The 12,920-nt window shown below is 41.7% G+C and overlaps 1 protein-coding gene across 2 annotated transcripts in view; it reads left to right on the forward strand.

Moving 5' to 3' along the window:
• The window catches only part of Znf521 (zinc finger protein 521), a 271,829-nt gene that overhangs the window by 242,724 nt on the left and 16,185 nt on the right, over positions 1 to 12,920 (forward strand). For both annotated transcript variants that reach the window (XM_019210649.2, XM_010643688.2), the window contains exons 6-7: positions 770 to 901; positions 3,202 to 3,317. In XM_019210649.2, coding sequence (XP_019066194.1) covers positions 770 to 901; positions 3,202 to 3,317 — 248 coding nt within the window. The remainder of the gene's footprint in view (positions 1 to 769; positions 902 to 3,201; positions 3,318 to 12,920) is intronic.

Here is a 12,920-nt window from a genome sequence, read left to right on the forward strand (position 1 = left end):
TTCCTCATGGGCTTGCCCCGAGATGATGTGGATTCATATCTGTAAGCAAATAGAACAACAGAGTCTGAAATCCAGCAAGCATTAGAGGTACTTCCTGGCTCTGAGTCCTAGGGTATAGTTTTCTGCTGTCACGTCGCTATGAAAGAAAAAAGTGGAGCTTGTGAAAATGCTTTGGAGAAAGGCAGAGGTCTGCAGACAAAATTAAAACTGTCTGACAAAGTTAAGGAAACAGTGGTTGGGAGGAATTTGGGGGCTAGCTGTACAAAGCAGAGAAAGAAAGTATTGAAAAGGAAGTATAAGCATTACCAGAAAATTTTGGAATAGATAAACGAAGGAAGTCTGTATCCATGGGAACACTGTTAAAAACCTATGGTTAGGAACACAAACTTTGGAAACTTTTGGGTAAACCAGTAGAGAGAGGCACTGAGGAAAACCTATCCACTCTTCTGTGGGTCCTTTCTTTTAGGGCTTTGGAAATACAGAGCCCATGCAGTCAAACTAGATGCTTTGTTATTGATACACTAATTATATTTTAAAAGCTTAATAAAATCTGACTTCTGATTATCTTTGGATTTTAAATACCAGAAATGTTTTAAATTGATATACTCATAAATAAGACAAAATAACCAGAAACCATATCTCCCACTACACACATTTATATCACGGGATATAAATGCTTTAACGTGTGGAGTTACACTTAACTCACTTGTCTATGGAAGATATGCGGGGTTTCACCTTTTCTTTTCTGTCCCTGCCTTTTCCCTAACAGATGAAGGACTGAACCACGAATGCAAGCTCTGCAGCCAGACCTTCGACTCCCCCGCCAAACTCCAGTGCCACCTGATAGAGCACAGCTTCGAAGGGATGGGTGGCACCTTCAAGTGTCCTGTCTGCTTTACAGGTAAGACGCTCATTTCAGGAAAACTCCAGAGACTTTCCTGACCCCGTCACATCTCTCCTACCAAAGCACACTTCCCATGGCTATGGCCTTTTGCAAAGAGGGCTCCGGTTCAATTTGGGAGAAGATGTTTGATTTCTGGTGATTAGCATTATTGATTGCAGCCTACTTAAAGGCTCCGACGGGCAGGAAGGTTAACTGTCAGGACGAGCGAATGGCATTTCAAGTTCTCTCTCAAGTTTGCACTTTTCCATTTAGAAAGCGATATCCATGTTGTGTTCACTTTTTTCCTCCAGTGTTAAAAGGTTATCAGGGCCAGCGCTGCTTTTTAATCACAGATGTGCAAGGAAAAGTGCAGCCGGGTTGGCAACACAACGTCTGTTACTTATACCCAGAGCGTTTTGTAATGCTCGCCATAAGAAATAAAAACGATAGCATTAAAATGTTCCCGGGATTCTTCAAAGTAGAAAACAGATTAGATGAGACATTTATTTCCTATGAAATTGAAATTTTAAAGTTGATATAAATTTATGCTTTAAAGAAACTTTTATTAGGTGTTATAGCATTATGGTTTCAGTGGGGAGAATGAGGTAAATCAGAAGTTATCATGTGAAACCCATGGGAGTTGAAATATGATCACACTTGTCTCTGGTTCAGCCCCCAAAATGGCAAAGTTATTTTGGAAAAATCTTTGGTGATTATTTCCCATGTGTCTTGGACTCAGTGGTCCAGGCCCTCGAGGCTATATGTTTCCTTCATATTTGCCCTATGGGGGGTGTGTGGGTTGAGTCCTTCAAAACTGATTTCTTTGTTTGCATAGCAAAATTCCAAGTATTGATGATTTACCCTCGTGACATCCAGCCTATGGATTTCTGTTGTATAATAAAATGGAAAGAGAGGAGCCATGTGTATTTCCTGGTTCCCACCCGTAGGACCCAAGCTTGTCCACGATTTTGCTTTCCATAGTTGCCTGTTTGTTTCCTTCGTGCAGTAATTCCATCCTTCGTTTGGAAGTCTTCTTTTGTACTTCCAGAGTTCGTAACATATTGATGTTTTTTCCACGATCAGTAATACATGTGTTAAGACACAGAGTCAAGAGTCTGTATTCCCAATAAGTCCACATAGAGGAGCATAGTCACAATTCTCCCAATTAAGATCCCCAATAAAACATTTCTTTCATGCTATAGCCAGAGCCCTCATAAAATTAAGATATGGAGATGAGTTGCAAATCTGTATTAAAAAACATTTATTTTTGTTGATGTACATAAAGAGAGATAAATGCATTCATCATGAATAGTCTGGATCATTTTCTGTACAGAAAGACCCAAATTCTGTTAGTGTATCTTGAAGTAATTTAGAAATAACAAATACGAGGAAAAAAAAAAAAAAAGCCCTTCCACCAGAAAGCATGTTAGCTGGGCAAGGAAATCTGAGCAGTTTTTTAAGTAATGAGAAATGTGATTAAAATGTATGACTCATAAGGACAATATTCTAATATTTTAGGTTGGCTAGCAATTAGAATAATTTTCATGATTAGAGTGGAGTCAAAGTCAAATGCCAACATCTTTAATAAATCCTTTTCCCGCCTATATGGATTAATATTGTAGATGCAAACTTTTTTAGGTCACAGTGCACCAGGCATCCATCAGAAGTCAGTTCTGCCAACCCAAACACCGCCTCTGGCATATACAATTTAATTATTAATAGTATGTCTCCCAGGTAAACTGTTACACTGTCTTAGGGCCTTGTTTTGTAGTCATTAAAATTGAACATGTTTATATTATTGAAACCCTCGCATTCGGTGTGTGGGCTGAGTTGATCTTAAAGTATCCAAAGAGAATTTACCTGCCGTTCTGTTGTACATTTATAGACAGTGCCCCAGAGTAGCTGTGGGATATAATTTTTAACATTAACACATTTAAATAGAGAACTGTTTGCTAGCTCTAACTTTAGGCGAGTACAATAAACATGGTTTTGGCATCTGTGATTTCTTAACCTATGGATTGCTGAGAAATAGGAGTCATTTCTTTCCAGACAGAGCGGTGTGTTTGACAATTTTCAGCTTTATTTTAAAAGATTTATAGGGAGCAGGGCCTCCATAAACCGTTGCTTTGGAGCTGTTCAGACTGAATGAGGTGCTCAATAGAAGTGCATCTCAACAAAAGCCAGAGACCCAGCCGTGAGTCCCCTCTTCCCAGGTGTGTGCGGTCAGTCACGCCCCACAAGTGTGGGCCATGGGCTGAGGGCATTTCAGAGACAGAATAACCCGGCTTCACCATGCTTTGCCCTTTGGCTCGTTTCAGTGTTTGTTCAAGCGAACAAGTTGCAGCAGCATATTTTCTCTGCCCATGGACAAGAAGACAAGATCTATGACTGCACACAGTGTCCGCAGAAGTTTTTCTTCCAAACAGAGCTGCAGGTAATGTTCTCCCCACAAGGAGCAGGCTTGAACCCGATTACTATTCTTCAGGGATCATGGGGTGTTTTAAATGTGGAGTTACAGTCTCACTCACCCTGGGCAGCCATGATGCCTGGGCAGGGGACTGGGGGGGTGCACAGGGAACATTAGAAAGCAGATTACTAGACACCAAAGTGATTTTGCCTCTGGCTGCTGTCAATCATAAAAAGAACTCGAACAGACCCATAATTGGACCTCCTGACCCAGTGTGACAGGCAAAGGGGTAAAGTTTATTGGACTGTGGGATCATTCACCTCACTTGCCATGGCCCAGTCTCCCAAATCCTGTTTTATTCATGCCCTTTTCCCAGTGGGCTATGAGCTGGACATCCAGGTTATTGTCATCCCGAGGGTCTTAATATTGGGAGGGAGAAGGGAAAAGGAAGAAAATGTACTCTTGTCCAGGATGTGTTTCTTCCGGTGACTGGAATAGCATAATTACTACTAAAACTGAACCCCTGTAGTTGAAAATGTTGGCACCCAAAGGCTTTGGCTTTAGCCCTGAGCATCCCACTCACTAGATGGGTGACTGAGCTTGATCTGTAACTTCTCCGAGCCTCAGGAAGAAATAAACAGCACACGGAGCTGTTATAGGTAAAAATGAAATAATGGATATGAATAAGCATTGGGTTATTTCAATTCTTCTTGGCCATAGACTGGTCATTAAAAATATGAATCAGACACCTGAATTTTGTTCCAGAAATATCACTTATCATCATGGGAAAATCTCTTTTTTTCCTATTACTTTACTTGAGGAATGGATATGATTTCTTATCCTTATTTACCTGGTGAAATACCTGTAAGATGCTTTGTCTTAAAATTTTTCCATTTCTATTGAGGACAATGGAACCAAACTTAAAGTTATTTTGTTATTGTGAGATTATAATTAATAGTGTTATAATCAATGTTATATATTTGTATTGTAATTAATGTTATAATAATATTGTAATGAATAATATTCATCTTGAAATGGGGGGTCCTATTAATCTTACATTGAACTCCTGAATCGGCTAAAGTAGGAGCTGATCTGGTTACCTGGTAGAGGAAAGACCAAGGAGCACAGAATCCACCTTCTTCTCGATCCCCATGCACACAGGGACCTGGGCCACCTGTGTCTCCCTGGGCCAAGATGAACCTACATTTAAGCAACTTATATCTCTAAATATGAAATTTATAGTTTATCTTCTTGGTTATTATTTCAAGTGAACAGATAAGTAAAGGAAAGGAGCTTTTAAAATACATTCTGAAATCAAGTGAGCCCATCGAATTGTCATTGTATGTCAATGGGCTCAAAGAAAGAGTTTCTGTCTTACCCGTTACCACTTCCCCAAAATATCACATCACGCCTGCTTGCCAACTCAATGTAGACATAGGCCAAGTTGTTTAAAATATGCATTATTAAAAGGACTTAAATTTCCAGTTCAAGATCTATTGCACTGTTATTGAAATGGGTGTCAAAGAATAAGTGGTTCTGAGTTTAGTTCATGAACTCAGAAAAAAATGCAGTCAGTACACAGAGTGTTGCTGTTAATTAGTGATAACTGCAGAGCAGAGTAAGTAATGGCTTCACATCAAAGTTATAGAGATTCTATAGATGCTTTTCTCTAATATTCTTGAAAAAATGTTTGCAATAAACCTCCGCTTTTATACTGTATTAGTAATTTGTAACCTTCAATTACTGCCATGAAAAGGACCCAGCACTATGGCAGTGGTGTTCTCTGACCCTCTGTAGGTAAGACAAGACTGAGCAATTAGACACATCCTTCCAGATTCCGGGTTTCTTTTATGATTTACTTTAGGGTCTCACCTAACTTGCGTTCACTCTTTTCTACAAGTGGTTCTCAAACTCTTTAATGTAAGGAAGACTTTGCATTCTCGGGAATTATTGGCACTCACAGAGGGCTCTGCTTTATGTGGGTTACTAGCTGTTTATAGTCTTCATAATCAAAATGTAGGAGGCAGCACACATCCTCATAGCTGCCAGAGGGATGACGCCATCGCGCATTACGTAGCCTCTAGAAAATTCTGTGGTTCGCTCTTGAGGTAATGAGAGTGTAAAGAGCAAATGATGCCTACTATTATTATGAAGATGAGTTCACCTGTAAAGATCCCTAAAAGTGTCTAGCAGACCACAACAGTACCTGGACCACCCTTTGAGAGCTGACAGTACAGAAGTTTTATTACAAAACACACAGCTCCGAGTCTTTGTGACCTTGGGAAGTGAAGCATTTCTCAAAACATTTTTGATTCATTCCCATTGTGACCTGGACCAAAACAAGACTTATTTTGTAATTCAAAGCTACGGGCATTAAAATCATATATATTTGGTCTTGATATGAATACTTGGGCTTAATATGCGCACTATTCTGTAGATAAGAACAGTACTTATTGGTTAGTAAGTATGTTATTATTATTGTGAATCTGAGATGAAATATTGACTCTAAAGTCAATATTTCACAAAGCTATAATCCACAGTCATGGGAATATCTATGCAGGTCTATTTGCTAAAATGCCCAGTAATATTAGTGGCTTTGGTTTCAACATATTGAGAAAAATGGATCAGAAATTTACTTCTAGCTTTGAAAGTGTTTTCTCTTTTATATGTTAACCTTAAAGCTTTATGGTCTTGTTCATTTGCTTTTGTTACCCAATTTACCTTAGAGGATGGAATTAAGGAGATTTTAATATATTGATTTATTTTATTTCCTGTATACGAAATGGGAATAACCAGTATATGAAAAAACATGATTCAGTTTTGTTAATTGCTATGATGAGAGAGAAAATCAACTGAAATTAAGGTGACAATAGAAAATAATGATAGAATAGAAAAATGAGACAATTTTATCAGCCTACTGTAGTCATGCTTTAGTATATAAAATAAAATAAGTATAAATTTTAAACCGCTTGAGCTCATCTACTTTTTAACCACTAAAGTTCAAAAAGAAGGACTTTTCACAGGAGCCCATAAAACAAAAGGTCCAGGAACTGAAATCCTATTAAAGAACTTAAAGCATAGAATTTATTTGTTTCTGTTTTTGTTTTTGTTTCATTTTGTTGTTTTGGTACCAGGGATTGAACTCAGGTCCTTGGGCCTGTACCTGTGAGGCAGGCAGTGGAACCACTGGGCTAAATCCCCAGCCCTTTATTTGTTTCTTATATCTGAGTAGGAATAATACTGTAAGCTTAGAATGTGCACTTTGTAATTGCCCAGTAACAACATAAATGACCTTGTGACCATAATAAAATAATTTCTATTTCTGTCATTGTTTACTGCCAGATAAAACATGAAATCCTTTTTTAAAATGCATAAATAGAAATGCCTGTTGGACGTGGAATTTATATACAAATGTATATGTGATCACACACACAGAAAAACAATATTAATGAAAACTGTACACCAACACACACATGACATGCCATCACATCTGTGTTCACATGTATACATGCGCTGAGTTGCTTTCACTTCACTGCCTACCCAGCAGTCAGTTCAGATAATTCCCCATCCCGCATTATCGACAGCAGGTCAAGCACCTGTACGCCATCCTTTGGACATCACCAGCCATCTCTCTTGTCAGTCAGGCAAGATGAAACCTCTGTTTCAGTGAGACTTTCTGTCTAGGCCACAAGGACAAACCTTTTGCCTGGGTGAGGTATGACTTTCAAGCAACCGCTACACCTTACTGGCCAAAAGATCTAAATTCCAGTGCAGAGATACAGATATTAACATATAATGCATGATTCTGAGCAAGATACAAGTTTTGCAAGAACATCTCATCTGCTTCGGAGGCCACCTAGCATGTTGACAGGAGGGCAGATGCACTAAGAGTCCATTATTTGAACAAAATGAACATTTTCTTTTAAAAATGAATGAACATGGTCAGTGTTTCACATGTTTTGCCAATAGACCTCAGATTTTTTTCAGCAGAACTCAGGGAAGCTGCTTCGAGAGAGGATGATCTGGTCCAAGAATAATATCCTACAATGCGTATTTGTGTCCAAAGTGGTTTATACAGGTGTGAGCAAATGGTGCATTTGTAAAAATCTGTTGAATAGGCCACTTTCTTCCAATACATGAATCGCTGTTTAATTGGAGCCTCTAGAAAAATCTGCCATTGGGTGGCAGTGAGAACATCCTCTTCTCCTGATGTGTCTGCTTAGAAACTCCCATATCCATCCTGTTAGGAATTTAATCAAGACAGTGGGGTTGGAGCAAACTGGCTGAACTTTAGGCTCTGAGATGCTGGCATTTCATTTTCTTTTGAAGCAAGGATAATTGTGATATGTTGTTCTTCCCTTCATTAAATCATGAAAGCAGTGTTTTCCACATTCAAAATGCAGAACATATTTGACATTCCAAGGGATGTACCAAGACTTTTCAGATCTCACTAAGGTTGAAATTTTTCATTGTCTCTACAGCTGGTTCATTTTCTTCTGCAATCACTTTTCCATCACATCACTCAGGTTTGATGAATATTTTTGGCATCACAGTTTAACTGCAGCTTAAGTTTTGTCATCATATTTCTGAAAGCAAAATGAATTAATGCACATAGGATGGGACATCCAAGACACCAATGCAGCATTGGAATGTGGTTACTGAATGGCTCATTGGGTCCCTCACTAGTTTAGCAACTGGCCTTAAATTAGGTCTTCTGTAAAGGCACAACAAGTGCATGTCTCAAAAGGTTTGAATTATTCATGCTGGGATATTCAAGAGTCTTTGTTAATAGTCAGAACTCACAAATGCTAGAATGCATGATGATAGCACGCACTCTATGAAAATACCAAAAACAGTTAGAAATATATCTCATTTATAGTCTACTAGCAAAGAAAAGGTTTGCATATGAATAACTCTCAGATAAGGGAATAGATCATCAGTTGTTATGAGCATTCCAAGAGAGGTATTTATTTTCCAGCTAGAAGAAGTACATGGGGAAAAGCTGGTAAATAGACACCCATTGAACATTACCTCTCTGGCCCTCTTCCTGCATCCCTACTGGTTTTCCAAGTAAACAAAGTCACAGTTCATCATTATTTGGAAAAATCTCTATCCCAGACATAAGAGAACATTTCTTATTCCCTGTTTTAGTTAACTGAAATAATTTTCTATTTAATCATACTTTGACAGAGTTTCATGTTAATTGGTTTCCAGGTAAAATTCTTATTAGTAAACATTCATCTTTTGAACATGATCAGGAGTCTTCCATATTTTTGTTTTGTATTTTAGCATCTGACTATAAAGTTCAGCTACTTACATTTGCTTTCAGAAATGTGTTTCAAAACAGTGTGAAAACCCCCACCACTGAAGGAAATATGGCCAAAAGGTTGTCTTGGCCCTCCGTGGAAGACTAGGTGGGCCCTGGGCATGGTCTGGAGAAAGGCTTCTTTCAGTTTACTCTGTTTTCATATTTTCTCCCTGGGGAAGCTGACGTCCCCGTGCAAACAGGAAAGTGCACGTTAGCGCTCACAACGCATCCTAACACATTGCACTGTTTTGCCCTCCAGAACCATTCGCTTACAATTTTCCTATATTTATTTCTCCAAGGCTTAATTTTGATTTCTCCAGGAATTTAAAATTCCTTTCCTCATCACCAGAGTCCAGACCCTGTCCTGCCTCACCTCCTGTCACATGGTCCTCCTTCCAGGCCCCAGATGGAAGTGTCTGCCAGTCACTGCGTCTGAATCTGGCATATCCGGCTCTGCCTGTGTGGAGGGGCAGCATTCCTGCCCCTCCTGCCCCTTGGCACTCTGGTCCCTTAGATCCGCTGTACCTCCGTGTAGCTTTTGTTCATCCCCCAAACACACCAGGGAGGCTTTGAGATTCGCAGGAGAGTGAATTGTGTTAAATGAATGCATGATTCTGGAACGGGTCCACTCTATACATCCCATCATTTCCTTGCTTGTGGGCCTGCAGGGCATTGGAAGAAAATTGGTGCTGGGGCAACTTCCACTTAATTTGCTCAGTGGTTAAATTGATCTATTTCTTTTATTTGATCAGATCTCCAGGAACCGAATCATTTGCATTGATTTATTGACTGGCACTATGTTTTCACCATTAGTTTTGATCACTTTCAGCTGTTAATATTGGATAATTCAATCAAGATTGATTGGGCTTACCATTGAAGGCAGAAAGTTAATCACCTAGGACACAGAAATAGGGCATCGCTAACCTGCATTAGTTTCACTGTTATGCACCCCCCCCAAAAAAAAAGTTTTTTCTTAAACAAGGGACTTTGAAATTTTATAGCATTTATAATGCATGGAAAGGTGATATATACTTTTACTTTGCTTTTTAACGAAACTACATCTAGAAATTAAGCATCCATACAAAAAGATAAGCATGACTATCACAAGGAATTCATTTGAGTTAAATGAGTAAGTGCGTTTTCAATTACCCATTTTGTACCCCTAAGTGTCTAATCGGTGTGTGTGTGCTTGGAGGCACAACCTGGTTTCACCTTTTTCTAAATTTGGCCCTCACTGCTCTATCATGTGTCCTGGTAGTCAAATTTTCAAGAAGCAAGTGGCTAATATGACCTAAGTGAGGGCAGCAGAGGTGACTGCAGTAAGCGGAAACCACTTCATTTGCTTTTGAATCATTCCTACTGCACCCTAGTTCAGTTTTAAAATATTCTCCATCCATTCATTTCTTTATGTTCATATCAGTGCCTGGCTTTTGCTATTAAAAGAGAGCACACCACCTCTTCTTTCTAGGACTCATTCCCTCCTCCAACAGCCCTGTTGTTAGCGAGCTGCCATTGCATTATTTTTTTGTCTGGCCCAGAGTTGACGACAGATGGCCATCTCCGATCTGCCATCAGTGCAACTTTATGGAGCGTCCAGCTAGGGTGTACTGAGGAGCACTGTGGCCAGTTCCACGGCCCCCTCCTTCCCCACCCCCTGGAAGTGCTCATCACCTCTGCCACATTCTGCTTTGGCTGGGTTTTGCTGGCCCTGCCATCTTCCACGCCGCCAAGAAAGCCTGCTGCCACCGCTCAGGAAGATTTGCCTCCATCAGGAGTGAGGGACCGCAGGCAAGAGTGTCCCGCAAAGACCCAGCTCTGTCTCAGCACCTTTGTAGCCTTTGGAGAGAGCTGGAAACCTAAATTTCTAGAACATTCTGCCATCCAGACAGGCACAAGCTACTCCCACGTGTGTTCCTGTTTTAGATGTCTGCCCCAAGCAGGGATCGATTTCCTCACATGAACCAAGACGAAGTGCCAAGAATAGACCCTCTGTGTTTGCAAACTTTTATCTGACTATTGGGAAACAACATGTCCATATCCAACTGTCGTGACAATTAGGGCAAGAGAGGTGGTAATCATGGACCTTAACTATCAGTCCCCTGAAAAGAGCAAAGAATTCACCCCAGCATCTTCTCCAGCAGGGAGGGGATGATCCCCCAGGCTGCTGCCTGCAGTGAGCTGCTCTGTGCATTTGGGGGAAGATTGATAGGCTGTCCTTGATCGGGTTTGCTAAGGCAAGGCAGCTTCAGAGCCAAACGTGTATTTTAAGAGGAATTCACATTTGTATCCTTTATTGTTATATTTGCAGCAAATCTACAGCTCGTAGCAGGCTCTGCCCTGCAGCTATGAAGGAGTAAGTTCCCCTTATTGGAGGGAGAGCAGTGCTCTGTAAAAGGCTGAGATGGGGTGGGCGAGATGAATGGTGCTTAAAAGCACTGCTTGCAATGCTGTCATTTAGAACTGCAACTCCAAGGCTCTAAACGGGAGTGAAAGGCAGGGTAAATGAGCCCTTTTTAAAACTGGTGAAATTTCAAACTGCCTAAAATAACAGGTCTCCTTCATTGATAACTTCATTGAATGAGTAAGCAGATAACTCACTGAGCAGGAGTTGCTTTCTCCTAGGAGGGGAAAGTTCTGAAGGTGAGAGATTTTCCTGGGCCAGCCGGTATCGGGGGCGGGGGGCTTGAGCCCTTCTGTGCAGGCCCCATCCCACATTCGTGCATCTCCTCACTGCTCCCTGGAAACCCGAGTCACCCTCACCCGTCAAAGATTTCCTGTTTCACCTCGACAAGTCTTAATTTTATAATTGTCTGAATGATGGCACCAGGCACATCTGCTGGGCTGGTGCAGCTTCTAGACATATAAAAGGCTACTGTGATACCATTAAATATCAGCAGTGCTCTGCGCAGTGCTTTGAGTTTATAAAGGTGAAAGGTCCTTGTGCAGGAAAATGGAACGGTATATTTGCCATGAGACAGGCACCAAGACCTCACTCCCATACTCAGTTATAATTCATGACAGTACTGGTGGGAAGCCCTTAGCCCTCCGTGGAGTTAATGCGTCTCCACTGAAGCTTGCTGAGAGCACCCTGTGTCCCCCCACCATCTGTGCTCCACTGCCAAGCATATTCTCTCTCTCTCCTCTCTCCTCTCTCTCTCTCTCTCTCTCTCTCTCTCTCTCTCTCATTCTCTCTCCCCTCTGCAATCTCTCCTGCTGTCTTGGTTTTAATATTGTCTCACTGCTACTGATTCCTGGTTCTCCAAACCAAGCCAGGGTTGTCATTTAGCTAGGGGAAAAGACATGGTAGAGACGCATCACCACATTGTTTAATGTCTCACTTAGAAAGCGTCAATTAGAAAACAGAGCAGCCCATCACTGAAGCCATGCGATGCCAATCACCACTTAGTAAACGGTGCTCATGGCCCAAGCCATGGAAGGCCGGAAATACACCACAAAGTACACATGACTATCCAGGTCCACCCTGTTCCTGAGCTGAGTTCGGTGTCCAAGAAGTGGATCCATAGTGAGACCAGGATCCTGAGAAATGTCAGTCTGCTCTGTCCATTGACCTGGGCCGGCCGTTGTGAGCGCCATCCGAGCCCCACACATGTTCCCACCTGCGATACGATGCCACCCACTCTGAGGACTGAAACTGACTGTCTGGGCTGTGCAGAGCTTCATTTCCAACAGCAGGGGCAGAGGGAAAGGAGATGGCCACACTCAGTGGACATGTGTCCCTCCCTCCTCCCGTGCCTGCCTCACTCCTGCCTTCTGCCTGGGAGCCCAGAAGGTGATGGGACAGGCAGAGAATGTGTTCAAACATGGGCTGAAACTGTGCCTTATTATTCGTGGCTGACCCGGGATTAACCTGTAATGCTGCCTAATATGCGCCCTTAACATAGTCGGCTGTCGGTGTCCCCTTTGAAAACGTGACTCAAATCCAGGCCTGAGATGCCAGTGAAGGAATTTAACGGTTGAGATCACACAGGGGACCTACAGTGTTATAAACTCCGGAATGGCCTTTTGATAGGCAGACCCAAGCTAATTCCGAAGAGGCGTCAGAAGGACCTCAGCGGGCTCGGGTCACCCAGGAAGGCAGTGGCACCCATGCATAAAGCAGCCCGGTGTGTAATTGGCTCTCCATCCGCCCTGTGCCTGGGTGGTATGAGTCACGTCACCTCGCTCGTCCTCCCAAGGAAAAGGAGGGCGGGAATGGCTGCGCTCACTGTCCAGGTTTTCTTGGGTGAAAGATCACTTTGAGAGGACACAGCTGAGTAGTCAGCCTGACATCCTGGTTGGTATTTTATTAATTTTGCACCAAG

This window comes from Fukomys damarensis, unplaced genomic scaffold (assembly GCF_012274545.1).
Source record: "Fukomys damarensis isolate Sample0158 unplaced genomic scaffold, DMR_v1.0_HiC HiC_scaffold_30, whole genome shotgun sequence".
Taxonomy (NCBI): domain Eukaryota; kingdom Metazoa; phylum Chordata; class Mammalia; order Rodentia; family Bathyergidae; genus Fukomys; species Fukomys damarensis.